Here is a 27,942-nt window from a genome sequence, read left to right as displayed (position 1 = left end):
GCACAAGGTTCTTCTCAATTATACAGTATGTATCACTGTGTTCAATAGAGATGTCTCCTTTTGTGCCACGGTTGGGAATTTTGTGAGGAGGGAAAATGAGGGAAAGAGAGAAAGGTTTTGTTTATTGACCCAGACCAAGGGGATCTTGAGTGTGTGTGTCTGTGTGTGTCTGTGTGTGTGTGTTGTCAGAATTTAGCTTCCCAGCTGTGTAAACTGGTGCCGGCCACACTTTGACTCTGTCAGCACACTCAGACGGAGGTGGAGAAAAAGGGCGAAAAGGGATTTCCATGAACTTGAATTTCACTCTAAAATGAGAACAAGTTATATTTTATAAAGTCAAATGTATGTCTTAGTGTAGGTGCAACTGAAAGAAATTGACACGTATTCTGTCTTTTTCTTGGTTGAATACCTCATATCTGTGACAGTTGAAATTGCTTTGGCAACACCAAACTGGGCTGAAGTGCAGTGAAGTGATTGGCGGTCTTTTAGACAAGGAGCTCTCAACAACAGAGAGAGGAAATGGAGGAAGGAGGGGGGAGGAAGGCAGAGAGCGGAGGCCGGTTCACTGGCAGTCCATCCAGACATCAGGAAGACAAGGCAGCGTGTTTACTCCTTCTTCCTGCCAATCATGCTCCCATTCATTCCCATCAGCCACTCAGGCACTCTGTCAGCAAGAGTCATGGTCAAATTACTTATTTGTCCCCCTTTTATCTGGTCTGATTACAGAGGCCTTTTAAAGGTCACCTATTATGCAAAATCCACTTTTTCATGTATTTTATACATCAACATGTGTCCCCTCTGTGGAAAGAGATTCTGAAAAGTTTCAGGAAAAAAAGATTCGCTCACTTTTTGTCCTGATCCATTTATATAAAAACCTGTCTGAAAATGAGCTGATCAGATTTTGGCCACTTTATGATGTCATAACGATTTTTTGGCTTGTCTAACCGTTAGCCAATAACCAACCAAGATGACCCCCCCCCCACCTTATCACCTGAATCTCCTCTAGAGCACCATTGTGTTCTTTTTAACCAAATATCTCTCAGAGGGGCGTGGGGAGTGGCTCCTTATTTTCATCTAAAGTAACGGAACGTCCACACGGCTCCGTCGCGTTGAAGCTTGCCGGTAGGCGTGTCTGGTGCGCGACCAATCACATTAATCTCCCGCCCCGGACACACAAGCACGCAGTTTGATTGGCTAGCGCTTGTACTGGCATATTATTTGATTGGCTAGCGCTTCCGTCGACGCTTGAAAAGTTGAACTTTTCTCAACTTTCGAAGTGAGCAACGGAAGCAAAGCGACACGACGGAACCACAATGCACTTCGGCAAAGCTTGACGTCACCCCATTCAAAGTGAATGGGAAGCGTCTCCGTTGAAGCACGCAACGGAACCGTGTGGACGTACCGTAACAGACAGAGAATCAGCACTTTTGAAACAGGGCTGAAACAGAGGGGATTATGGGATGCTGCAATGATCTGTTTGGTATTTCGAGCCAAACACTTCAGAGACATGTTTTGTATATATCCTATAGACCTATAATATATTGATGAAAAACAGTATAATAGGGGACCTTTAATGTTTGAAGTTGTATTTATCAATGGCATCTTACCATAAGTCACTTCTAAATATAAACATACTTTAGGTGGAGACGCATTGTATAACTATTTGTGTGGTAATGATCCAAAGGAATTTTGTCACGTTGAGTCAGAGTGGAGGTCTGAGTCACGGCCGCTGCATAACTCATGTTTTAGGAAAAGCTTCTTCATTTCACAGCAGTGTTTCCTCTCTGGTCTGTCAGGGAGGGAAAGAGGACTCTGTGGAAGATGTGTTGACGTAGTGGTGAATGATTCTTTACTTAAAGGGGACCTATCATGCAAAATGCACTTTGTGATGTCTTTTATACATAAATATGTGTCCCCGGTGCGTCGGGGAACTCACGCAGCGTCAGAAAATAAAACCCTCTCTCTTTTCCTCCGTACCCAAATCTTTTAAAAACGGGTGTACAACGAGCGGATACAGATTTGCTGCCGATATGACGTCAAATCGGCAGCGGACCCACAGAAAGTTGCTATCAGAAACAATGCCTGACGTGTTTTGGACGTAATCTCGTCTTTGTTTACATTAGCAAGCCTCGCTAACACTCAGAGCTAACCTGTACTGTAGAGCACATGTGTTTAAAAAGCAGGAAATAAAAAAAGGAACTCACCTTGTGATAAACCCACAAGAGAAAAAGCATTTGAGCTCCATACTGTTTCAGAAATAATCTTTGATGTGGTTTAGAACAGGATGGCGTTTTATCACAGCAGAATTTAACTTTATCTCCGGTAGAATTCTGATCAGGCATTAGCTCCGCCTCCTCTTTTTTTTTTTTCAAGCTAAGGACCCAAAGTCCGCGTTTCTCAGGGCTGCAAAAGAGGGGTATGAGCAGTATGAGGCATGGCTACAATGGGTGATCTGTTTGGTATTTTAAGCAAAAAACTTCACAGACATGTTTTGTATAGGTATGGCCCTACAATATATTTTTCCAATATAGCATAATAGGTCCACTTTAAGTAAGACACTGATAATATCATGTGGAAATACTCCATTGCTAATTACGAATGTGCATTTATCACAATCCTACTTGATTAGGTATTATCAGTAAGTATTAAACAATTATGCCTTTTTTTTATATGATGATTTTATCAGTGTTAATATTGATGCAATATTGTGTTGACATAGTTTAACTGTTGAGGTTGAGCTAGTTTTAAATGAATCAAAAAGTCTGTGAGAGAAGTTCTGCTTCAAATTTTCTTTCTTCTTTTCCCAAACATTTTTATCTTGTTTTTGTTATTTCTTTGATCTGCTTGACTTTAACGGACAGACAGGACAAATAGAGACAGGAAAGAGGAAGACCAGCAGCAAAGGGACCTCGGTCAGACAGACTTGAACTCTGTCCCTATAGACACGGTTTGAATACATGGGACACTTGATCAATAGTTCACAGCAGAGGCACCCTAACTCTTCGAGTTGTCGTGAAATATTGCATTTAATATATTTGGGGCCTAGTTTATTATTTGTTTTATGATTGTTGAAATCCACCTGCATCCATGTTTTATATACATTCACATTATCATTCCTATACATTTGGAGTGTCTATGTTGTAAATCTATTATCTTTTTTAATATGCACACAATAAATATATCTGTCTGTCTATAGGAGAGGGATCCCTCCTCCATTGATATTGATATTCATTCATCATTTTGGGTTTATTTGTTGAACAGTATGTCTTGAAATAAAACCATCTGAGACATTTAAGGGTGAATTGTCAGGTATGAAAATGTGCTCCTAGATACTGTATTTTATGAGGGGCCACAGACCAAAATGTTGATAATTATTGGTTAAATAATACAAAATTGTGTTGTATTTTCAAACCGTATCAGTCAATTTTTTGTGTTTTTGATCTGTAAATAACTATTGACTTGCACTGAAGTAAGGTAACCTCGCCGGATGTTTCTCTGACAGTTGTGTTTTTACAGTGGCTGTTTATTTACCTGAGACAACCGGATGCAAAGTGTCACTTTACACAGCAGCTTACAAAAGTATGAAGCCACTGTCTTCACACTTGTACAATATTAACTGATGTGTGTGTGTGTGTGTGGTGTGTGTGTGTGTGTGTGTGTGTGTGTGTGTGTGTGTGTGTGTGTGTGTGTGTGTGTGTGTGTGTGTGTGTGTGTGTGTGTGTGTGTGTGATCGAGTTCATGGTGGTAGGAATAAGAACCAGTCATGTGTAAAAAACTGCAGTTGCTGAAGAGAGGATTATGTCGGCCCTAGCAGTGGTCTAAAACACACACACACACACACACACACACACACACACACACACACACACACACACACACACACACACACACACCGTCATAATTGTTACACATTCATGATGGTTTGACCTTTGCCCCGCTGTTGCAAATGTCACTAAGCTGTACCGCTTAATATAGAACTGAATCAGTAACTTTATGAAGCCACTCACACTTCTAAACTCCTGCACATGTCAAGATTATTGCAAAAAATTGTCTGTTTACCCCATTTCACAAACACAAGACTGCCTAAACTACTTCTAGTGACACATTTGAAAATGATGAAGTGATTTTAAATGGCTTTAGGGACAAATTAAGAAAAAATGGAGCATCAAAATGGCTTAGAACAAAGAGAATAAGATCTGAAGTGTGCTTGAAATTGAGAATGGAATCCAGCCAAACATAAATCAGGCTGAAGGTCCATCCATCATGGAAAATATCTGCTATTGTTAGTCATTCTTAGAACCTCTTCCATAACATCCTCCTCTCTATTTCAGATTTCCTGGCTTTCTTTCCTTTCCTTCACATTCTTCCACAGCCGAAATGTCTTCAGTCAGATGGGGGGGGATTGGCCACCGAGGTTATAACTCCTCCCCTTCTGGCTGGTTTGAATGTAGGGGGCGAGAGAGAGAGAGGGAGGGAGAAATAGAGAGAGACAATAGACTTTAATCACTCATGTGGTTCAGAGCTGTTGGTCAGGCAAGCTCCACGCGCACAGAGAGAGGAAGAGAGAGAGACACGTTATAAAGTGGGAGGAAGAGACAACAGTGAGGTGAACGACTTGAGAGGAGAGTTATCATTAGTCTAGTTTACACTGAGAAGAGAGGAGGAGGAAACACCTCAAAACACTTGAAGAACCTCTCCTGATTTCTGCTCATACTGAAGAAGTCTCCATTCAAACTGCGGTCCAGGTTGGAGTATGCCCTGCCATCCCTGCCCCCCCTCCTGCTGCAGGATGTCAACATGATCTCCCACTGCCCTCTGGCCACCCTGCTGCCCTGGTCTGTGAGATCCAGCAACCACTGCCCAGCCCTGGACTGCTCATTACTGCAGGAGGGGGACGGAGGGGTCGCCCTGCAGAGGTACCAGGCCCGCTCCCCGGAGAGCAGCCCCCGCCACTGGGTCAGTACACCGCCATGATTGTGTTATCAGACTGTTTCCATTTCTGGGAAGCACAGGTACTTCCAGACTTGTTAAACAATCTGGCAGATGTTGGACTTTTTGCTTGCACGACCTTCCTGTGCCTGCTGTTGTTTGGGGAGTGTTGTTATGTGTCAAAGGTTTGGTCCATTTTTATAGACTCAAGGATGGGAATGGGAAGTGAAGTGTTTAGAGGAGCAAAGAGAATAAGATAAAGTCTATTGTAAACATCGCACAAGGAAAAGAAGCGTGGTATTTTAAACAAAGATGTGCAGTGAGGAGGGAGTGTTTGTTGGATGGTGATTGTGAGAAACAGGGGAGAGTGGTGGGGAATACATTGTTTGTGCATGTTTCTGTGTCTGTGTGTGTGTGTGTGTGCATGAGAAAAGGCGTTTGACCTGAAATTACAGCAAATTTGTGTTCATTATGCACTTAGCAGTTTTGACCCATCTGGCAGTAACATGAACATCTTGTAGTGACGCATCCTACACCAAGTGGGTTACACCTCCTACATAAAACCCCAGTGTAATATGGTGTTACTGGGGGTCACTTGCTAACCAAAAATCCACTATTTATTTGCTCGACGAGAGATCAATGCGAGATGGCTTTGTCATTTCTCCAATTATTGCATTTCAGTTCCTCTGTTTGACCCTGGACTCACTGCGATTTTATGCAATAAGTCGACAACTCATAATGCAGTAACAGTCACAGACAGGAGGACAGTTGACCTCTTGTTGCAGTAATTCACAGTAACTACCGCTTATTGGTCACTTTATGTGTGCGTGCAGTTTTGCTGACTGGCCACAGAAGAGGCATTACTCACTTTACTTGAGAACTTAAACGCTGTAATGACTGAAATATGTGTCAGCCAATAGCAGAGTGTTTCAAAAATGTGGCTAACATTGCATTTAATTTCAGCGTACATGCGTTTCTGTTTATTTACTTATATACTCAAAGATTCCTCATACCAGTGAGATTACCAGAACACGACCTGCAGCGACAGCTTACTCCAGCTTAGCTGTGGCTAATTGTTTGCATCTGCGCTCTTGTGGTATAGAGGCTGAAGTGAAAATATTTTGGGGGTTTTACACATGGCACTTTGAGCTTTAGTGGGTAGAGAGACTGAGGTCAGAAAACCATCCTGCTGAACTGTCCTTTAGGTAAACTCTAAACCCCATCTGCTCCAAACCTGATACTCCTTCATTCATTTCTGTCATAAATATCACAGCCTGCTGCGTGTATGTATGTTTTGTGTTTGAATGTTGGGAGAACCCCCTCCTTGCTGCATATCTGACATCCTGGTATATGTGTCACAGCACTGTTTCCTCCAATTGTTTCAGGGGGTAAGAAGACTGAAGGTTAGCATGCAGGCGCTGACATTATGTGGATGCTGTAGCCAAAGTAATGCTCAGCTTACATGTATCACTATCACAGGAACGTATCCTTGTGACAAGCGATGCACAAATAATATCGAAATCCCAATATGGACCAGGGCAGTATCCAAAAAGCAGTGGACGCAACTTTTGTTAAAGGCAAAATATGTGACAATATCCTAATGAAGGGATGTGATGCTGGCCTGCAAACGGTATTAATAAAATATCCTTGTTAGGTACAAATCATCCCACCAAGGTTATTTTATGATGTATTTCAATTATGTGAATTATGTTCATTCCCTCAATATCGCGAATCATTATAATATTAGTCAAACTAACCACAATTATACATTTTTTTCCAAATCGTGCAGCCCCACTTGTGACTGTTTTTTTAGTATTGACTTATAATTACCCTCACAGCCTTTGTTACAGAGCAATAAGGACGCTTATATAGAGGAGTGAACATCTTCAATAAAGTTATTTAAGGATAAACAAAACCCTCTGTAATCCTATATCTTCAAGTGAAACACGTAGCTCTTGTGATAAAAACACGTCCTCTCCACGTGTCATTTTGTCCAGCCGGCTCTTCTCACCTTTACTGCGCTCAGTTCACTTTATGCCGGGTTATGAAACTCTGACAGTCATAAAGACAGCAATTATCTGCCGGTAATCGCCCTGCAGAGCGGTTACAGGCAGCTGTCAGGTCCACAGTTCAGGTCAGAGATGAGGGAGGAGTGCTGAGGTGTCAGCCACTATCAACAGTCCACTGAGGACGATGAGACTCGAAATGAACACGTGACTGTTCACACGAGCGGCGGGAATGACAAGAAGATGGAAATCAGTAGTTGTTCTAGTTCGTTTTTACAACAGGGGCCAAACTGGGGCCAGCTTTTCATGTCAAGGGGCCAGTTGAATTACAAATAGCTATAAGTGGAGAGACAATGACAATGATAAATGCTGGAACGCAGCATTTTAGGAGTACCACCCCCATTGGTTTGTTCCTCCAAATGACGATACACACACAAGAAACACTATACGGGTTGCCCAAGTATTACAATTGGTAGAACAGTCGTCCCAGGCTGAGCTTTATTCAAATCCAACCCATCATTATTTGCTTGATGTTGTGGCATTTTTAGGCTGTTGGTTGTGTCTAGATCAGGGGTGTCAAACTCAATTTCATCGCGGGCCACATCAGCATTATGGTTGCACTCAAAGGGCCGGTTGTAACTTTAAGACTATATAAAAATACATATATAAATATTTAATATATATAAAATAATGTATTATATTACATTATTGCCTCTGCATTGGATAGGGTAATAACTTCCTAATTAACTCGGTCTGAAAGCAGAAGTCTAGGGGAAATAATTGCAAGTCTCTCCAGTGAGAATGTCACAAAATGATTTTAAAAGAAAAGCCAAATTCTGGGCAAAAAGTCAAAATCGAAAAAAAGAAGTGACATTTTTAGAAAAAGGCAAATTCTAAGAAATTGGCATATTTTGAAGAAAAGTTAAATTCTTAGAAAAAAGGCATATTTGAGATGCATTGTGGGACATGTAGTTTATGGGCAACGTGCTTCTGTAAAGCTGCATGTAACTGTATAATACACATATTATATTCTTTGCCAGCTCTTGTGGGGCCACATAAAATGAAGTCACGGGCTGGATTTGGCCCCCGGGCCTTGAGTTTGACACCCCTGGTCTAGATAATAAACACAAAAAAGGTCAACAACAGAATCTTTAAAATAAACAACAAACATAAGAATACAAGTATATTTTAGTTACTTACCAATAAACATTTATGTATTTCCCTCTCTAGAGATACATACAGAGGGAGAAATATATATACAAAAATCACCAGGCTTAATATAACGGCGGCACCTAGCCTCCCTTAGAACGGCGTTTATCTGAAATTAATCATCATAAATACAAAGAACAAACTTATATGAAAATGCATCGTGAATTCGAATTATTGATATGTTGTGAGATGGTGTCACAAGGAGAATCAAAGGTCTTGACCGGGCTTGAACCCAGTTGCACAGAAGTGAGAGTGTTGACGGAAACACACATCTCTCTGTGGGTTATCACCGTTCATTTGATTCCTGTAACTGCAGTTTAGAAGTTTGCAGTTTTATTTTATACTCTTTTTTTCTCTATCAGTGATAAGGGAATGTAATCAAGCCGATCAACACTCCAGCAGAGGGAATATGAGCTGTTCCCTCACACCCGTTTGGATTACAATAACCAGCAGAGTAGTTCAATAACCTCAGCGGGTCATCTGCTGGAAATGCAGAAGTGATTTTATAGAGAAAACAGGGACAAAGGAAGGGGGGGACAAAGGAGGAAAGAGAGTTTCGATGACGGGGTATGTTCCATTGAAGAAAGCAAGAAAGCTGAATTAGCACTCTTCCTTCCTCTTTCTTGACTTTTCGGACAGAGAAGTGCACGTTTCATGCTGATCCTCCGTGACGTCTCAGTGTTTCCTAAAACTTGGATCCTGGCTTGTCATGTGTTTTGATGACTGCTCAGTGATTCATTGATCCGGCCATGACTAGTTCTGTAGCTTTTGACCTGCTTCATTTTCCTGTAATTGAATATATAACAGGGTCAGTAATATACCCATGCATAGTTGACCTCTTGCAGACAACAGCATTTTTATATTATTATTTATCACTATGCACTTCCAGCATAACTCTCTACCCTTCTCTGTCTTTTGGAGAAAGAAAACGAATTTTCCTTAAAAACCTGCATAAAAGAAATCAAAAATAAGAATAATTTATATCCATCGATGGATTTTAAGACCCATTTTACACATGGACACAGCCTTTGAAATAAATGTATCCACCAGGTTACAGAAACCATTTAAGTGTTGTTGTCTGGTTTTTTGTAAACCTTAGGTCATGTTTTATATGTTCTTATTTTGTATGACCGCCGCCTTGGCAAGGTCCCTCTTGTTAATGAAGATGTTTTATCTCAATCCTTGTAATACACAGTTAAAGAAACACGTATAAATATACACAATTCTTTGTGATACAGCTGGAAGAGTCAGTGAATATAGACTGGGTTTATTGATTAACCCACTAACACTGACATGACAAGACACAAGTGATGGACAATAATGTGGTTTCTTTTTGTCTCAAATTGCACAAATCACAAACTACCACACTTCTCTTTTCACTAGTATCCAGGTTCTAGTCGCCCTTTCATTCAGTCCACCACTTACCAAGATGGTGTTGGTGCTGACCCCCAGCGTGTCTATTTGTCTATAGCCCGCAGCTTCATATTGTGATCGTAGGTCTAATAAGGTCACATAAGGTCACATAATAGAACTGGTGTGAGAAGTCAATACTGCGGCATTGTTCCTGTCACCACAGCGTCTGCACGGCACCACAGGAGCCGCTCGCTTAACTGGGGCAGAAACTCATCGCACCATATGGAGATGGGTGTGTGTGTTTCATGGCAATATGTTGGTGTGTGTGTGTGTTTAGGGGACAGGTTGACAGGAGGCAGAAGGCAATATGTGCACTGTCTTTGATTTGGTTTGTTTTTCATGGTTTGGCAGCTCTGTGACACACACACACACACACACACACAAACAAACACACACACACTCCTCCACTCCTTTTCCCGCTCAAGGCTTGAAGTATTAGCCAGGACACATGACTAGGATAAAGCTGGCATTGCGATGTGTGTATTAGCATATGCGTGTGTGTGTATAAGTACATGTTGCATTAGTGTGTAAGGCTGCTGGTGTCCGGATGATGGTTATGAATATAAGCGCTTACACATTCTGCATGTCAGCAGGTTACTAACCATGATAACTGTACTGAGGTCAAACACTAAGATAAACAAAGAAACACACCAACTGTAGAAAAGGAAACACATCCTGTGTGTGTTTGATTAAATCAGCAGGAAATATTGTTATATATATATTACAACTTTACACAATAATAGCAGTCCCTATTGTTTTGGCAGATTAAATATCTAATGCTTTCGTTGGTGTGATGGCAACAATTGTGCTTGTTATTGTGCTACTGCCTCTTTTTGGTGTATGTTGTTGTGTTCATCAGATACGCAGTTTCATTTCCTACAGCGTACATGCTTTGCCGTTTGATTTACAACACTGCAGACGTGAGCGTAAAATCCCTTTAGAATTAAAACAATGTAATTATTGCAGTGCAGACAGAAAACACTGTGTTGTGAGAGTAAGTGTAATTTTGCACATTCTGTGTTGATAAACCTGTGGTTTTCTGTGTAGTCTTTCTTGGTTTTGACAAGGCAGCAGTTGTCACCAGCCTGCTACCGGCTTCATCGATGCTGTGTGTTGTTTTTGTTGCATATGTGACAAGTTTAGGGTAGCATGGGCAACAGATGGTGCACCTCTCATTAGCAGGGGGTCAGACAGACAACCTAGCCAGCCCAGACTGATTCATTCAAGGCTTAGCCAGGCTTAGATCTAGGGGGGTCAGGGTAGGGGCCCCATGAAAGGGGGGTTGTGTGTGTATATGCATGTTCTGGGAATTTATCTGAACTGTTCTTGAGGCAGAGACACCTGAAAGTACCTTAACTTACAGCACCTTCTTAGTCATTATAGCTCCAGAGAGGATTATCCTCGCTTTAGTGTAACGGTCCAAAAGACCCCATATGGAGGCTGAAGAAAAACATGAATCTGTTTCACAATTTTTAATAGCCGAACATCTCTGTAAGTAATTATGGTTTGGTTGATTTGATGTTGATGCAACTTTGAGCAACATTTCTTTGAAGTGTGTCTTGGTTCGCAGGGTCAGATGTGTTTAATGTGGAGGAGGAGGAGGAGGAGGAGGAGGGGTCTCAGCCTGAAGCTCTGGACTTTACTGGAAACTAATGATGTCACCCATCCAGAGAAAGAGAGTGAAAAAGAGGGAGAGCTCAACAACAGCCAGGACAATAGATCTGAGGGGAGCAGGGGCATGAAGAGAACAGAGAGGCAGACAAGAGCTTTAATGTGACTGTTTGAACAAAGGCCTCAGTCGACCGAAGATGAGACAGAAACAGAGAGAAAGAGAAAAAGAAAATGCAGCTGTGAGAGAAGACCTGACATGTTTTTTAACCACAGTGCTTTCCTTGTTACTGCTACTAGATCCACAGACACTCATCTGTTGCCTCATTAAATAACTATCAAATAACCTTACTGAGTGCCATGCCCCTGCTTCATTGCTCTCAAATGACCTGTTAAAGCTACTTTGATTGTCTCTTTCTTAGGTTTTATTGAGTTATGGCAGATCATCCTGACCTTGCACCATAAATCCAACCCCTTAGGGTTTGTTGCTCTGACTTGGTCTGGTCTAAAACATTTGCTGACTCTGGATAAACACAAGGGTTCATGAACTCTGCCCTCTACTGGGCTTTGAAAACACAAACCCAGCAACGGCACACACAAATGCATCAGAAAGAGTTATTTTTTTCCACACATTTACAAAAAGGGTTCTGCATTTGACCCATCCTAGTATTGGGATTGTGTACAGCGCCCGGGCTCAGGGGCAACTTAGCAGTATTTGGTCATACCAGGACTTGAAACTGTGACCTTAAAGTTCCCGGTCCAAGACTTACCCGTGCACAATAAAAGGAACATGTACCATCAAGAACAGAGTGAGAATGTTCTGACACATTTGGTCCAGATAGGATTGCAGGAAACACATTTCCACTGGCTCCAGTCGCAGATGATACTCCTCTCACTCGATGAAGCGATGAGTCTCCTCTGTTTACTCGTTTCCAGCTGAAAGGAAAACAGGGCGTCTCTTTCCGGTCTGACATATGAAATCACTCATTCTCTGGAAGCCAGTGCACGATGCTCCTGTTGCATCACGCCTGTCTGTCGGCCCGTATGGACCCTCTCAGTTTCTGGCTGTCATGTGAACTCTCCCCCCTCCCCCCCCTATCTCCGTCTCTCCCTCACACTCTCACAGAGATAATGTCCTTTCAAGTTAATCTCTACAGCATCCTTCTTTTTCTTTGATACATGCCATCTTATCTGGGATGTATACACCGAGACATTACACATGCTGACCAAGACCCCCGACCAAATGACTGTCCTGTCCTTGTTTCAGTATGGCGATTCCTTCTTTTTGTATTGGTCCTAACCATGTAGATGTGTAATGTTAAATCACTTGAGTACTTTTTTAATATATAACTTTACATTTTCTCCTTCTGGCTAAAATGCACTTTAAAGTTCAGCTTAAACTAGTCCTATTTTCAGGTTCATCTTTGTATTTGATGAGGCTGTAGCTCAGTGGAATAGTGCGCTGAACTTAGTGCGCTGTACTTTGAATCAGGGGGATAGCAAGTTCGAGTCCCACTGCAGTCAGCATGTCGTTGTGTCCCTGGGCAAGACACTTCACCCCAAATTGCTCCTGTGGGGATTGTCCACAGTATTGAGTATGTAAGTCGCTTTGGATAAAAGCGCCTAACAAGTAACATGTAATGTATTTTGTGCCTGTTCAAAAACCTCTGCTGGCCGGCTCTGATGTGATTGGTCAACTGCTTGGAGATGTCTTGCCCCTTAGCCTATACCAGGGGTGTTTCTCAATCGCGAGTACGCTTGCTTGGTAGCACATGTCTGCCGAAGATCTTGCTTCAGAAGCGAGTCAAGAATACTTCCTGGCATTCGGAAAACGAAGAGTGGAACACGCTAGCAAGTGTGCAAGTGTGCAGGTGTGCGTCATATGAGAGGCCCCGCCTTACATCTTCCGCCACAGATTTGGGGAAATTGGTCCGTGCGCAAAGCATTGTGGGGATTTTAAGACCGCGGAGTCTACTCATGTGCAGCCTCGATATTTCTCCAAATGGAGTACGCCGGGCTCGGTAGATTTCCAAGTATGCTGGAGATTGGAACAGTACTTCGGCGGCACTCGACGTAGTATGCTTGAAATAGTGGCTCTGAAGCAGCTTTACTCGCGATTGAGAAACACCCAATGTGTGAGTGCTAGCCAATAGAAGCGCAAGTGTTACATTGTGATGTCACTATGTAAACAAATGAGTCCCTCTGGAGGGAACTTTGGGACCATTTACATGCACAAAAACCTATATAACACACTACAGGAAAGGGACAACCCCATGTGTCGACTGAGGAAAACACTCTCGGTGAAAAACAAATGAGGAATATGACGCTAAAAAAACGTACTGACTCTAATAATCTAATCTGAAATATGAGTAACTCAAATAAAGCGGGCGACTTCCAATGTGGTTTGGTTGTGGTGCTTATTCCAATATTGTAATGGTTTTTATCGGTCTCTCAATCTAAATCAGATTGCTTTAGGAATCACTTTTCATCTCGTCCTTTATGACCATGCTTCAGGCTGAAAAGCTCCCCAGCAGTCAGGTATGAGGACAGCCGGCTCGCTGGAGTCGGGAGGCTGGAGGCAGGAAGTGGGAGATTTCCTGGAATGTGCGTTTTTTCCCCACAGTGGTGCAATAATAGTGTGAGTGGCGCTCCTCCTGTTTTTGTCCCCTTTCTGTCTGTACTGTAGCTCTCTGTTCGCACTTTGTGGAACAGGGAGAAGAACGTACTGGGGAAGTTCAGTAATAGCAGGAACCCATTAAAAGAAACTCCCCTGCATTCGTCAAGGGCTTTCCTAAGTGTAATTACGTCATTAGTCTTCCAAGAGGGATAACTTGGTATGAGGATTGGGAGGTATTGTAGTGCAGGAATGTTGTGTGCAATATTTGATAAACTTTTCAATGTTGCAGCAATAAAATGTAATTCATTTCTGCTATATTAGCTTTAACCTTTAGCCTACAGGAATTCTAGCTTTACTTTACAGATTCTAAAGATATGGAAACAATAACGTTGTTTAATTTATGCAGGAAACCTTATTAAAACCTAGTTTCGTTTTAGGTCATTTTCAGCTTGTACTTGATGAGACTAGCAGCTTGAAATGCCAGGAAAACTCACAGTGATGATTAGACTCCAGGAAGTCCCTGCTTCTGGTGAAAAGATAGTCCTGGACGCTAGCCACCTGCTAGCTTTAGCTTCCTCTTTTAGTGTAGCCTGCAAGAGAGTAGTATCATCATTCTCTCAAAACAAGTGTATTTCCCAACATAGAAAACGTTTTCTTTAACTTAAAGAGACTTGATGTTGAATTTAACAAAACATATTAAAACAGCTCTGACATTTCCTCAAATGTAGCTTCCTATTCCTTTAACTTTTGGCAGCTGCTTTTCTACATTTACTTTACCAAAGGTATTTATAATAACTTGTCTAATCTATGGAGGAAACCTTATCTACACCTCGTGTCATTTTCGGTGATGATTGGCAGTCTAATGGCGCATTTCCACCGCAGGCCTTGCTCGACTTAGTACGGTTTTGTTAGGCCTTGTTAGGCCTTGTTAGGCCTGGCTCACTTTAAAGCTGTGCTTCCATTACAGTTTAGGAACTGGGGTAGTATCTATAGTAACGCAGTGTAGGCGGAGCCGTGGCGTCATCTTCAATGAGCACCCCAGAAAAACAACATTGTTGAGACTAGCAGCTTGAACTGCCTGGAGGATTCACGTGATGATAAGACTCCAGGAAGTTCCTACGGGTAAAAATATAGTCATGGAAGTAACTTTGTAAAAACACAACAAAATGTACACTTTGGTTTTGGTTATAAGTGAGATTCGGAGGGTCTATTAGATGGATTTTGTTATCTTTGGAGAGAGCCAGGCTAGCTGTTTCCAGGTTTGATGATAAGCTGAGCTAACCATCTGCTAGCTTTAGCTTAGCTTTCAGTGTAGCCTACAAGTGAGAGTAACTCTTAGCAATCATTTATATACAGCAAGTCCATTTTCCAACATGGCAAACTATTTCTTTAACTTATCCTCAAGGAAATGAGACCTGACTTGGATTTGGACAAAATAAGCATAAAACAGCTCGAACATTTCCTGAAATGTAGCTTCATATTCCTTCAAATATAAAACAGACATAAGTCGTTTCTCATACATACCATAGGAATAATACTACTTTAAAAGAAGACATTTCATCTGTTCATCCATCTGACGGAGCAGCTGCTGTCACATTTGTCGAACATCTTGCTTGCACTGAGATATGACATCATTCCCACTGTGAGACCAACACCACGATCCCCCAGGGGCCGAGCTAGAGGTCACGTGGGGTCGCAACCTTCCGACTGCCCCTCTGGGTTTCCCAGAGCTCCAGAGACCTGATTGGACACCGGGGCAGCTTGGCCTGGGAACTGGAGCCCGGCCAGATATGCAGCCTGTTTTTCTGCCTGAAGTCAGCAAGCAGAAAAACTTGTGAGATTGTGAATACCACACACAGAGACACACTGACTGAGACGTCCATTAGGCTTCCCTGGCATTTGAGTGCCCTCCAGGCGACTATGTCAAAAGTGGGGACCTTGTGTGTCTGGGGTCATCTGTGTATCTGCTTGTCAGCGCGGTGTGTGACGGTGAGTGTGACGTTGGTGTTTTGTATCGGTGTTATGGGAGCCAGCAGAGAGGGTAGTCATATCACGTACACATGATATTGGAAAGGGGCCACTGACATCTCTCCCACTGAGCCTGTTCCCACTGTCTCCTGACTCTGGATCAGTGGTTTAATTATTCCATCTGCCCACTAAATGGACCAGCGAATTTGTGAACCACTGCTTGCTCACAGTTGATATATGTTTACGATACAACTTTGTACAAAAAGCCCCCTCACAAAGTCAAGGCTTGATTCATATCTTCCCGTTTATTCACACAAGTGGGCAGTTTGAGTACGTGTGCAGGGCCATTCACAGTGAAACAGTTCAGCCATTCTCACACTCGACCCATTCTCCTCTGCTGTAACTACAATGCACAGTACTGATGACGGCATCTACAGCCTTCCTTGTATTGTCCCACGCAGGGATGTGAGGAGGCAGCTGCTTCAGGACATCTCACTGTATCCGCTCATCTGTAGGATATGTTAATATTAATGTATATTACAGTGAGTCATATGTTAATCGCCAGTGATACATGTAAATAAACAGGTTGATCCACTTTAGCCATTAAACCAAAATGTTTTTTAATGATCCAAAGGAGCCTCTAATTTGTTGAAGGGGAAGATCTTTACACCTTAAAGACAGTTAAGAGGTGTTATTCAAAATGTTGTATATTAAGCCTTTAGTGGCTCCAGAGCAGAGGGAGATGTGTGGAGTCCAGGGTTTCCCACACATAGACTTTACTTGGGCGGGCCGCCCAGGTATATTAACGGCCGCCCAGGTATATTTCACGACCCATTTAGGTTTTTTGTTTTTTTAAATTATTTTTAAATTATTTTATTTTTGTATTCGTCCGCGACCACGACGCCATCTGCGATCGATTAACTTGTGGACAATGATCCCTCGCTCTACGCCTCCTGTACCCAGTCCCGGACTGGCCATCGGGAGGACCGGGGGGTTTCCCGATGGCCTGACCATCACACAGGGTGACTGGCTGTCTACATGATGTGGCCTGCCGACATGGCCACTGTCATACAGATCATAAATCAAAGCCCTTGATTGGTCTCTGTGTGTCATTCAAGCTCGGGATAACCTCAGCTCAGGTGAGGTAAAGGACTCTCTGAGTGTAGATAGTTAACTTAGTCAAAGTTCTCAGTGGGTCTCAAACGGTTTGGTCACCATTTATGTAAACACATATTTCCATTTGAGGGTGTCAGTGTTTTTTCATATTGGAAATGGTATGTTATTGGTTATGGCCATGATTTTATGATTATTGAAATGTATACAGTTCTGTTTTATATAGGTGTTCCCATAGATCTAGTCTTTTTATTTTCCCCTCAAAATGCACCAGATTGATGCATTTAACTCCAAAATTTAAAAAAAAATCTTACCGGGGGAGCATGCCCCCGGACCTCCCTAGAGGATTTGAGGTCCACCCCACTTAAAATCACATGGATAGGTTCCTAAATACATTTACAATTTTTTTTAAATAGTAACCCATGTCCATATGTTTATTTGTGGGTAGTAGATTTAAACTATAGGGCTATCACTATGGGCCCTGCCTGTACCTGTTCGCTCTGCCATGGCGTGAAGGGTCTGCTAACAAGCGACCAACAGAAAGGTTAGTGTTAATGTTATTGCACATCACAAAGGCACGTCACCTCAATGTAAATTCACCAGACCTCTTTCTTTCCTCCTCTGATCAAACTGCTAGGCAATGCATTGTGGGTAATGTAGTCACCAGGGTTTGACGAGGAAGAATGAAAAATAAATACCATCATATATACGGTTCTGCTTATCTCTTTAATGTTTACAGGAGCATGAGGCTTAATCAGGGAAGTGTTTTTCAAGCGACATGTTTACATTTAGTTATTTTGGGCAAAATGCATTTTGAAGTTCAGCTAGGCTAATATTAGCAATGTGAGTTTTTCAAATAAAGGGGGTGTCTTCCGAAGTTTATGGTCTTTTTTAAGTGAAATGTCCTGCATGTATAAGCCTATCCACCATGTCCACCAAAACACTAACTGGGAGATTCAAAAAATTGAAAAAAACGTTATTTTAACAAAACACTACCACCATTAGAATTATGCCAACAGAACATATCTTTTTTAAAACCACAAATGTCATGTGTTCATTAATAATAACAATCTAAGCAAATATATTTCCAAACGAAAGAAAAAGAAAGAATGATGTACCAATAATCATTTTAAATGCTGTACATATCTCATGGATTTATGTATTGTATTTATAAGGGTTTATTGACCATTTTAAAAACATCATAAACATCAGTCACGAGTTCCAAAAAATTCAAAGGGAAAGTGATTCCTGCGTATTGGGTGTGTTGCGCAAACAGAAATCACAACCCCACGTCTGAGCGCGCACTTTGTTGTCAGAATGATGGAAGTCGGACCAAAAAGGGAGAAGGGGGAGGAGTTTACCCGGGTCTGTTGTATAGGCAGGGAGGAGGAGTTTTGTCATTCAGTAGAAGAGGGGAGAGCCTGCTGACAGACACAAGAGGATTGGAGTTGAGCGGAAGAAAGTGTGTGTGGTGAAGTAGAAGACATTTTTAAGCAAGGATCTGGGATTTGATTTAAACACACAGGAACACTTTCCTTTTTTCCTTGTCGGATTATTCCCGAGCTCTGATGCTGTCCCCGGATCATGAAAGAAACGCTCACCATGAAGTTCGTCTGGAAAAGTAAAATGGTAAAAACAAAAACGCTTTTCCATCCTGTGCTCTGTTGTTGAGTCTGTGGTTTGGATGAGAGGGGGGAGGCTGGAGAGGGAAAGGAGGGGAGAGGAAAAGGTGGGGGGCGTTTGGGCTTGGGAAAGTAGAGGATAAAGGGGTGTAGAGGAAGAGGAGGAGGGGGAGCAGCGGGGGAACACATGAACATTGAGTTTTAATTGTGTTTACCAGAGTTTAAATCCAGTTTAGCCTACATTGATGGTGCGTAAAGATGTCGTTCAAAGTTTGGAAATATGGGGGGGGGATCACAGACTATAAAATCCCCTTGCGACTCCGCCAGTATATGAACTCGATCCGTTAGCTCTCCCCTCCCTGATGGTGAATATGAGAACTTTTGTGTGGGGGCCCGTCGGGAACAATTGGCGTGGCCCTGGGGCCATCGCTGCCTCTCCACGGGTCCCAGCTGCGTCCAGGCGAGGACAACACAAAGCCAACAGAGCAGCGCCAGAGATTTAGAACAACTGTTGTTGTTGTTGTTATCTCAGGAGTATTGTTTCACAGACAGCTGATAGGCAGATTAGAACTATTTGCTCTCTTTAGTTTCATCCCTGTGCTCTTTTTGAGCATCTTCTAGGGATCCAAGCTGTAGTGCAGAGTAAACAACCCAGCACCTGTTTACATCCTATCTAGGGGGTGTATTTGATATGGTGTGCTCTCTAAAGGCATCCCTGTCTGCTGTGTAATGTTGCTCTCCTGTATTCTCTGGTGAATAGAAAACATCACAGTGGCACATTTTTTTGCTTTTTGCTTTTCATGCAAGCTTTTGGAACTTTGTCTCACAATAAGCCCCCAACTTGCTGCACAAAGCAGAGCAGAGCCTCTTTTAAAACCCTGCTCTGAAAAACATCTCCAGTTCTGTGGCTGATAAAGCAGGCTGTGTGTGCAGACTGTGAACTCAGCAGCCCGGCCAGCACAGAGACCTCCTGCTATTGTTTTGGGAGTGTGTGGACTGCATGACTCATGCACTGATGTATTTATCTGTCTCTGCGCCAGCCGCCCATCCACTAGCAGCTAGAGAGATACACACTGACCTTACAACAAGATGCTGAGCTGTGTGGCGGACAGGCATGTGGACATGTTTCAGACAAATGCAGCTTGTGACATTTGAAGAAACAGACATACTAATGTTTTTGTCAGCCAGAGGCAGTTAAAACCCTTTTTCTTTTAACTCCACCTCTCTTTTTCTCTCTCTTTGTGTTTTTTTGTGTGGGCTTTCTTTTCATTTTCAGCATCACATGTTTCTGTTCAAACCCAAACACCCTAACAGTTATGGCCGAGTGCCACCGGCCTCCAGGACTGTCCATTGAGCCTGTTAACGGGCGACTTTGACCCTTAACCTCTCTTCTGGCTGTGGACATTGCCATTGAGCTGTGTAGATGAAAGTGGGGACAAGTGAGAGTGATCTTGGCCTGTGTGTGAGGACTTGGCCATAATACTGCATGCGTGGTGTTTATATTTGGCCAGTCCCTCTCTCTCGCTGTCTCTGCCTCTGTTTTTGTCTCTGTCTCCATATGTTGATGTCTCAGCATATCTGTGACTGTGTTTTGGCGCACTCTCTCTGAGCAGGAGTTTAGTATTTTCATTTCCCTCTGCTCGCTCTGATTGTTTATTCGCTGTTTGTCAGTGATTTACAACCAGAGGCAGACGCAGTACATATGGAGCAAGCCGAGCACAAATCTATTTAGAGTTATGAGCCGATTTAAAGCGCGTTGGTGCTCCGTTTTGTAATCAGGCTACCTTGGCTTGTATAATTAGCAGACAAACAGACAGAGACATATCAACATGTTTTGTTTTATTATGTAGGGGTTTGTTTAAGAGACCTTCTGGCTCTTATCTCCAGTTTTCTAAACTCCAGTAAAGCAGTCCAGCTCTGACTTCACCTCAGAGAGAGGGGGACGGGTGAAAGAGATGGGGGCCTGGCAGGCTGCAGTGATGGGGGTTGGGGAGTTGGTCATTCTTTCACTAGTTTGTTTGAGTGCTGTGGTCCTGAGTGTTTTTCTGATGCTTCCTTCTGCTTTTCTCAGTGATGTTTCCAAAAATGTCAGTTCCTATTTTGTTAACTGACAGACACTTGGCCTGCAGTTTTAAATACAGCACATTATTATATTTAGATGTATCCTTTGCACATCTTGTCCTCTGCTCTTGAAGCTGCTAACTGTTCCCTCTCTTTCTTGCAGAGCTCGGTGCAGGACTGGGGGGAGGAAGTCGAGGAAGGAGCGATCTACAATGTGACACTGAAGAGGGTTCAAATCCAGCAGGCGGCCAACAAGGGAGCAAGATGGCTAGGGGTGAGTGAAGTGTAACAGAATCACAGCTGAGCGAGCTTTTCCAAAGAAGAAACCCTGAGCGAAACAGATTACACAAATGAAAACCCAATACTTATTTTCCCCACTCTTTTAACCTTTAAATGTGCAACATGTGAACCGCTGATTTATCCCCAAAGTGGAAGAGTTTCTACCTTGGAATTTATCATGTGTAGATGTTTTTATAAAAGCAATCTTGTGTGCAGACTTAACATAAAAAAACAGAACCTAATCTTCATTGTTGAAAGCAGACTGTGTCTTTGAATAGCGGGGAGTCCCAGCATTGTGCTCCACAAGGGCTGTTGTTTTAACATTTGAGCTATAAATCTCCCTGTGTTAGACAACACCTTCTTAGCTGCCTGCTGAAAATCAGATCTGCACTTTAACCCGACCTGCGCTGTTTAGCCAAAGCATGTGATTTCCTGACTTTCCCAACTGCCAACTGAACTGCTCGCTCCCCTGTACAGCAGATTTTTCTAAAATACCACTATGAGGGGTATTTTCCTTGAGTTGTACATTTTTTCAGTGCATTGGTGTTTCCTCCAATGTGCTGTTTATATCAACATAATGAGGTTTATATAGTTATTATACTGCATAGAGGGGCCAATTAGATCATTAGTTTCTTGGTGTGCTTTCTACTAAAAGAATGCATGCACCCAGTGGAAAATCAATTACAGATGCATGGTCTTTGTTTTCTAGAAAAATATTCAGGATCTCGTGTTGTTGGTTTGTTTGTATCACTGTTGAGTTGTTGTTCTCCACATGGGGGATGGTGAATGGCACATAAAAGAAAAATAGATAACAGCTCCGACTGAATTTATGTATTGGCGCCGCAAACCGCCAACTGTATTCAAGCTAATTAAAACAACATGGGAGCTTTAGTGCTGAGTATTGAGTCGAGTAGAATAGAGACTGATCCCTATTGAGCATCAGTATATTTACTATAAACAGTCCATTGTCATCGAATAAAAGCAATTACTGTACAATGCGTGGGATTGTACACTGATGTATGTTTACAGTGTGAAGGGGTATTTAGTGGATTCGGTTGCAAATTCAGTGTATTTGTAGTTGATTGTGAGAAGCCTGTGTGAGTGTGTTGTTATGGGAGGGGAGCGGTGGGAGAAGTTGGCTGTCCCCCGCTCTGTCTGGAGGGACGGGGGAGGAGGGGCCTGCTGTGATTAAAAGCAGATTGGAGAGTTTCCTGTTGTAGCGTGCTAGGTCTCTTTCTCTCCATGTCTGTGCCACCTCCTCTCATGCTCTCCCCTGCCTGTTTTGTAACCTCTCAGTCTATTTCTCTGTCGACAAAATAGTCCGACACTTTTAGAGAATTCAAAGTAATTGTCCTCACCATCTTTGTGTTCTGAGGACTTTCTCCACTCCTGTCATGTCACGTTTTAAATAGGAATCGGGTTTATGGCCAAGTAGTTTTACACATACATGGAATTTGCTTCGGTGTATAATGGGGCATTCAACACAATAAGAACAATTAAGTTGTACAAATTACAACTTTTCAAAAAATACTATAAAATTAAAATCTGTACAATAATGTTTTTTAAATACATATACATATACAAAAAAGTAAGTTTAGTAAGAAAAAGTACAATTTACAATTCACCCTGATAATAAAATATGTGCATTATTTCAGAATTTTAAGTAGCAGAGCTCAAATGCAATTTGTTTTGTTTTGTGTGGGAGTGGTCAAACAAGACGACCTCACACGTAAAGAAGTTTATAGGCTTAATTAAACAAGAACCATGCATACAAATGTATCAAATATGACTTTGAGTCAGCTATTAGCCGAGTCCCTCGACAGGTACATAACAATCAACAGACACTGATAACAATACAAACTTACACTATTTGTATTTCTATTTATTTTTTGTTAGAGGAGCCAGAGACTGAAGTGCATATGATAATAAAGCCTTTGAATCTAGTCTCTATCACAATTACAACCAGCACCACCAGCCAAGTCACAGTGTTACATTATAGCATTTCTCATCTTTTAAACAGTATAAAAATATGTGTTGTGTGATTTTAGGTGGAGGGGGATCGTCTGCCTCCCGGCCACACGGTGAGCCAGCTGGAAACCTGCAAAATCCGAAGTATCCGTGCAGGAACACTGGAGCGTCTGGTGGAGACGTTATTGACGGCGTTCGGAGACAACGACCTCACCTACACCTCCATCTTCCTGTCCACCTACAGAGCCTTCGCCAGCACTCAGACTGTTCTGCAGCTGCTGCTGGACAGGTAGGCTGGAGTCAAGTGTTGCATGGAGCCGGAATAATGCACTGACTTGACTTTTTAGTGGTTTTAAATTGCTTTCCTTTTTTTTTTTCTGTTGCAGGTATGGAAGTGTGGAGGAGCAGGAAGGGGGCAAATGCTCTGAAACTTATGTAGCCATCAGAAGGTGAGATTCATTTGTATACATTCATCACTATAGGTTCCATATGCACAGCTTTCAACAGAGATAACATTGGTATATCAACATTTGAAAATTTTATATTTTATATTGCTGCATCGATTCAGTTGTCTTGTGTCTTAACTGTCAGAGAGAAACCATTATTTATTTTATTTTATTTTTATTATCATACATTTTACCTCCTGGTGTCTATTAACCTGATAAAATGTTATATGTTGCTGCATGTACCTGTAAGGTTCTTAACAAATAATCTGAGGGGAATTTCTTGTTGTTTGTTTTTAACTTGTGATGTGTCAGCACTTTGAGCTGCATGTGTTGTATGAAAAGTGCTATATAAATAAAGCTGTATTATTATTATATGTGTCAGCAGTTTAGCTGACTTATCACCTGTCCTTCCATCGTTGCCAACTCTTAAATCTCTCCCTGCTGCCTCCACAGTGCCTTGGCCTCTATCCTGCGTGCCTGGCTGGACCAGTGCCCCGAAGACTTCCAGGAGCCCCCCGACTACCCCTGCCTCCACCGGCTGACTGACTACCTGCGCAGGGCCCTGCCGTTGTCCGAGGCCCTGAGACGGGCGGAGGGTCTGCTGAGGCATCTGCAGAGTCAGAACAGCATGGAGGACCCTGATGGTACCTAACAGAGTGTCTTTTAAAATGGTTTTATAACATATCGTTTTTTAAAGGTCCCCTATTATACGGTTTTTCATCAATATATTATAGGTCTCAGATATATACAAAACATGTCTCTGAAGTGTTTGGCTCCAAACACCAAACAGATCATTGCAGCATCCCATAATCCCCTCTGTTTCAGCCCTGTTTAAAAAGTGCTGATTCTCTGTCTGTTACTTTAGATGAAAATAAGGAGCCACTCCCCCACGCCCCTCTGAGAGATATTTGGTTAAAAAGAACACAATGGTGCTCTAGGAGGAGATTCAGGTCATAAGGTGGGGGGGGGTTACCTTGGTTGGTGATTGGCTAATGGTTACCTAAGCCAAAAACTCGTTATGACATCATAAAGTGGCCAAAATCTGAAAAGCTCATTTTCAGACAGGTTTTTATATAAATGGATCAGGACAAAAAGTGGGGAATCTTTTTTCCTGAAACTTTCAGAATCTCTTTACACAGAGGGGACACATGTTGATGTAGAAAAAACATGAAAAAGTGGATTTTGCATAATAGGTGACCTTTAAGGGCTTCTAAATATACTGTTATTTTAGTTCATTATGTTCACACTGCAAAATACTTGATCATTCACTCAGGGATTTTTTGAGTTAGTTGAAAGATAGCACAAGTAGGAGAATTCATCATGTTACAATTATCCATCATCTTTTTTTTTTTGAGTTAGATAATAATTTGAACAAAAACAACTATTTTGTATTTTTTTTAACATTTAATTTAATGAATTTAACAAGAAATTGTTATCTTTTAAAAAGTATAGTAAAAGCAGCAGAACTCAGTAGACTTTAGTGTCTGATGGTAACTTTCTCAGATATTAATTGCAAGTAATATATTGCGATATTCCACAACTTATTCAATATGTTTCAAAGTGTGTGCAACCATAGTTCTTTGTTGTGTACAGTACTTTCACATTTTTTTTATCTTAATAAAGTTAATATCACAATATTCTTAATTTTGTGTAATGATAACATTGTTCTGTAAAGTGCTATTTATTTCTTTGTCTTTTTTATCAAATTTCCTCCGAGTTAATTCATCTGTTGTTGTCTGCTTTCAGTTGGTTTCCACGGCAACAGCTCTTTCTGTCTGGGGGAAGAGGAGGAAGTGGAGATCGAGGTCCAGGAGGACTTCCTGTCGTTCGAGTCCGACCTGGTGGCCGAGCAGCTAACATACATGGACGCGGTGAGTGGAGGGAAATGAGAGGGAAGTGGGTGGATGTGCAGTGTGTGTTGTTTGGCGGGAAAAGATTACAACTTCTATTCTATTTTATTGTATTTACTTGCACTATTGTATCTGTTTTATTGTGATGCACTGTTGGAGGAGCCTGTGACCTAAGATTTTCATCGACATAACTACACTGTAGCTATGTACGAATGACAATAAAAGCCTTGAATCTTGAATTGAAACAGGTTACATCCCTGCGACTTTCCTCACTGTCGTCATACTAACATCAGCCTGTTGTTCTTCTGCTTCCAGCTGCTGTTTAAAAAGGTAGTGCCCCACCACTGCCTGGGCTCCATCTGGTCTCAGAGGGATAAGAAGCACAACAAGCACAGCGCCCCCACCGTGCGCGCCACCATCACTCAGTTCAACGCTGTGGCGGCCTGCGTGGTCAGCACGGTGCTGAAACACAGACAGATCAGACCTCATGTCAGAGCGCGGGTCATCCAGCGCTGGATAGACATCGCTCAGGTTGGCAAAAACACACATACATTCATCTCAAAGCCTACCACAACATGGGGCAAATTATAACTGTCCTTGTGTTTTCTTCTCCTACCAGGAGTGTCGAATACGCAAAAACTTCTCGTCTCTGAGAGCCATCGTATCTGCGCTGCAGTCCAACCCTCTGTACAGGCTCAAGAGGGCATGGGCCTGTGTGCACAAGTAAGTGTTGGTTGTAGAATCAGCCTTTTTGCAGAATAGATGCTTTTTGCGCATATATTTGAGCCAAAACGTTCATTACCATAACCTAACATGAATGTTTCTTCACACAGAGACAGCATGCAGACATTTGAGGAACTCTCAGACATTTTCTCTGATCACAACAACTACCTGACCAGCAGGGAGCTCCTCATGAGGGTGAGCTCCAACTCCAACATGAATTTAATTTCATAGAGATCTGCAAAATGAGTAAATGTGGAATCCCAGTTTTAAAGTATGTCGTTGTTACTGAAACAGACATTCATCTGTAAATCTTAAAAGCATTCCTTCAGTCACTGGTGAGAATCTGGAGGACTCACGCTGCGTTTGTGTTCTTTGCTCTACAGGAAGGCACTTCAAAGTTTGCCAGTTTGGAGAGTTGTGCCAAGGAGCATCAGAAACGCACCCACAAGAGACTGCTGCTGCAGAAGGAAATGGTGAGACAAAAGCTTCTGAAACAAATGCCTGACAAATTGAGCTAAAACCAAGCTTTATAATTCAACACAACACATTCCTCTTAAGTAATTTACTGTAAAGTGAGTTCTAGGCTCTTTGGTTTAATGAAGCCACATGCTTAGCTGTGTTTACACTGTGCACTGTGCTGTACTTACACTAAGCATGTGGTGTATATACAAAACCCACCCTGGCATCTGTAAATCACAGTTGTAAATGAGTCTCGTGTTTTATTGTGGCATCCTTGAAGTATTTATTTAAACAAATGTCTTTCTCCACAGGGAGCCATGCAAGGAACAATACCGTACTTGGGGACTTTTCTAACTGACCTCACCATGCTGGATACAGCCCTGCCTGACATAGTAGAGGTAAGGAAAATCTTTAACTACCTGCTGAATGTGAGGGTGTTTCCGTATGTGGGAGCAAGTGTCGGCGGGTTGACACAGCTCTGCACATCTTAGTCTATCTGCGTAACTGCTGCCAGAAACCAGGGCGTAAGTTCAGAGTGCGTGAGGAATTTCTGTCGGCACATTTTTGAAATGGTCCACCTAATGCTGTTTGTGTACGCGGCCACTGGTATGTGATGTCCGGGGTCTGACAGCGTGCTCTTTTGTGTCCTCCGTAGGGTGGTCTGAACAACTTTGAGAAGAGACGAAGGGTAAGTGAAGCTGAAAGCGACCTCCTCTGATATGATCATACCGTGACGTTCATCCCCAGATGTGCTCAGGTGACATGTGATCTAACTTGCTCTCCGTCTCTGCAGGAGTTTGAGGTGATCGCTCAGATCAAGCTGCTCCAGTCGGCCTGCAACAGCTACTGTCTGACTCCAGAGAAGACCTTCCTCCGCTGGTTTAAGAGCCAGGTGCTGCTCAGTGAAGAAGAGAGGTACTGCTGCTTTTCAGAACTCCCCTTTTCCTTATTGCTCCGTTATCCATGAGATCAGTGGTTCCCAACCGAGGGTACGGGGATCCATTGGTATACTTGACAGGAATGCCGGGGATACATATAAAGATTAGGGATTGCAATTTACTTCCAAACAAAAAACAATCAATTTTCATAAGCCTGATGTCCTGCCCCCAGAACTACCAAAGCTTATGAAAGACAAGCAAGCTCAAATCTCATTAAAAGCTCTAGTGACATATTGATATATGTTGAAACTGCCAGAAGTGAGTCTTCATTTTATTTATTTATTAGTTTTATTATAAAAAAAAACACGTACACTTTAAAGTGGACCTATCATGCTATATTATAATAATATAGTGTATGACCATACCTATATAAGGCATATTTATACTTTTTTTTTCAAAATACCAAACAGATCATGCATTTTAGCCATGCCTCATTTCGCTCAATTTGACAATTTCTAGCTCTGTTTTAGCAAGGGCTGATTCAGTGAGAACAGCACCATCTACTGGCCTGGCATATGTACTACAGCGTCTCCAGCGCTTTCGAACGGCAATGGCCGTGGCTGTCTCCTCCTGATTGGTGGAGTTGGCCCAATAGCCGTAGTGCCACCGTCCTGACGTCAGGACAGTGTTCAAATCTGGATCAGTTTTTATCAGATCCGTTGCAGCCCCTTTTTTAGAGATTTGGGTATGGAGGAAAATAGAGAGGGTTGTGTTTTCTGACACTTGGTGAGTT

At 42.3% G+C, this 27,942-nt stretch overlaps 1 protein-coding gene across 1 annotated transcript in view; it reads left to right on the top strand.

Annotated features, from left to right (window-relative positions):
- Positions 1–4,529: 4,529 nt before the first annotated feature.
- The window catches only part of rgl1 (ral guanine nucleotide dissociation stimulator-like 1), a 29,345-nt gene continuing 5,932 nt past the window's right edge, over positions 4,530–27,942 (top strand). The window contains 13 exon segments of the mRNA XM_034146668.1: positions 4,530–4,956; positions 20,710–20,820; positions 22,874–23,082; positions 23,180–23,242; positions 23,693–23,883; positions 24,986–25,110; positions 25,405–25,620; positions 25,709–25,812; positions 25,923–26,007; positions 26,196–26,285; positions 26,583–26,669; positions 26,927–26,959; positions 27,065–27,186. Coding sequence (XP_034002559.1) covers positions 4,798–4,956; positions 20,710–20,820; positions 22,874–23,082; positions 23,180–23,242; positions 23,693–23,883; positions 24,986–25,110; positions 25,405–25,620; positions 25,709–25,812; positions 25,923–26,007; positions 26,196–26,285; positions 26,583–26,669; positions 26,927–26,959; positions 27,065–27,186 — 1,595 coding nt within the window. The 5' untranslated portion in view covers positions 4,530–4,797.

Source organism: Trematomus bernacchii, unplaced genomic scaffold, assembly GCF_902827165.1.
Source record: "Trematomus bernacchii unplaced genomic scaffold, fTreBer1.1, whole genome shotgun sequence".
NCBI lineage: Eukaryota > Metazoa > Chordata > Actinopteri > Perciformes > Nototheniidae > Trematomus > Trematomus bernacchii.
Note: the sequence above shows the minus strand (reverse complement) of the source record. Positions and strands in the feature narration are given on the sequence as shown.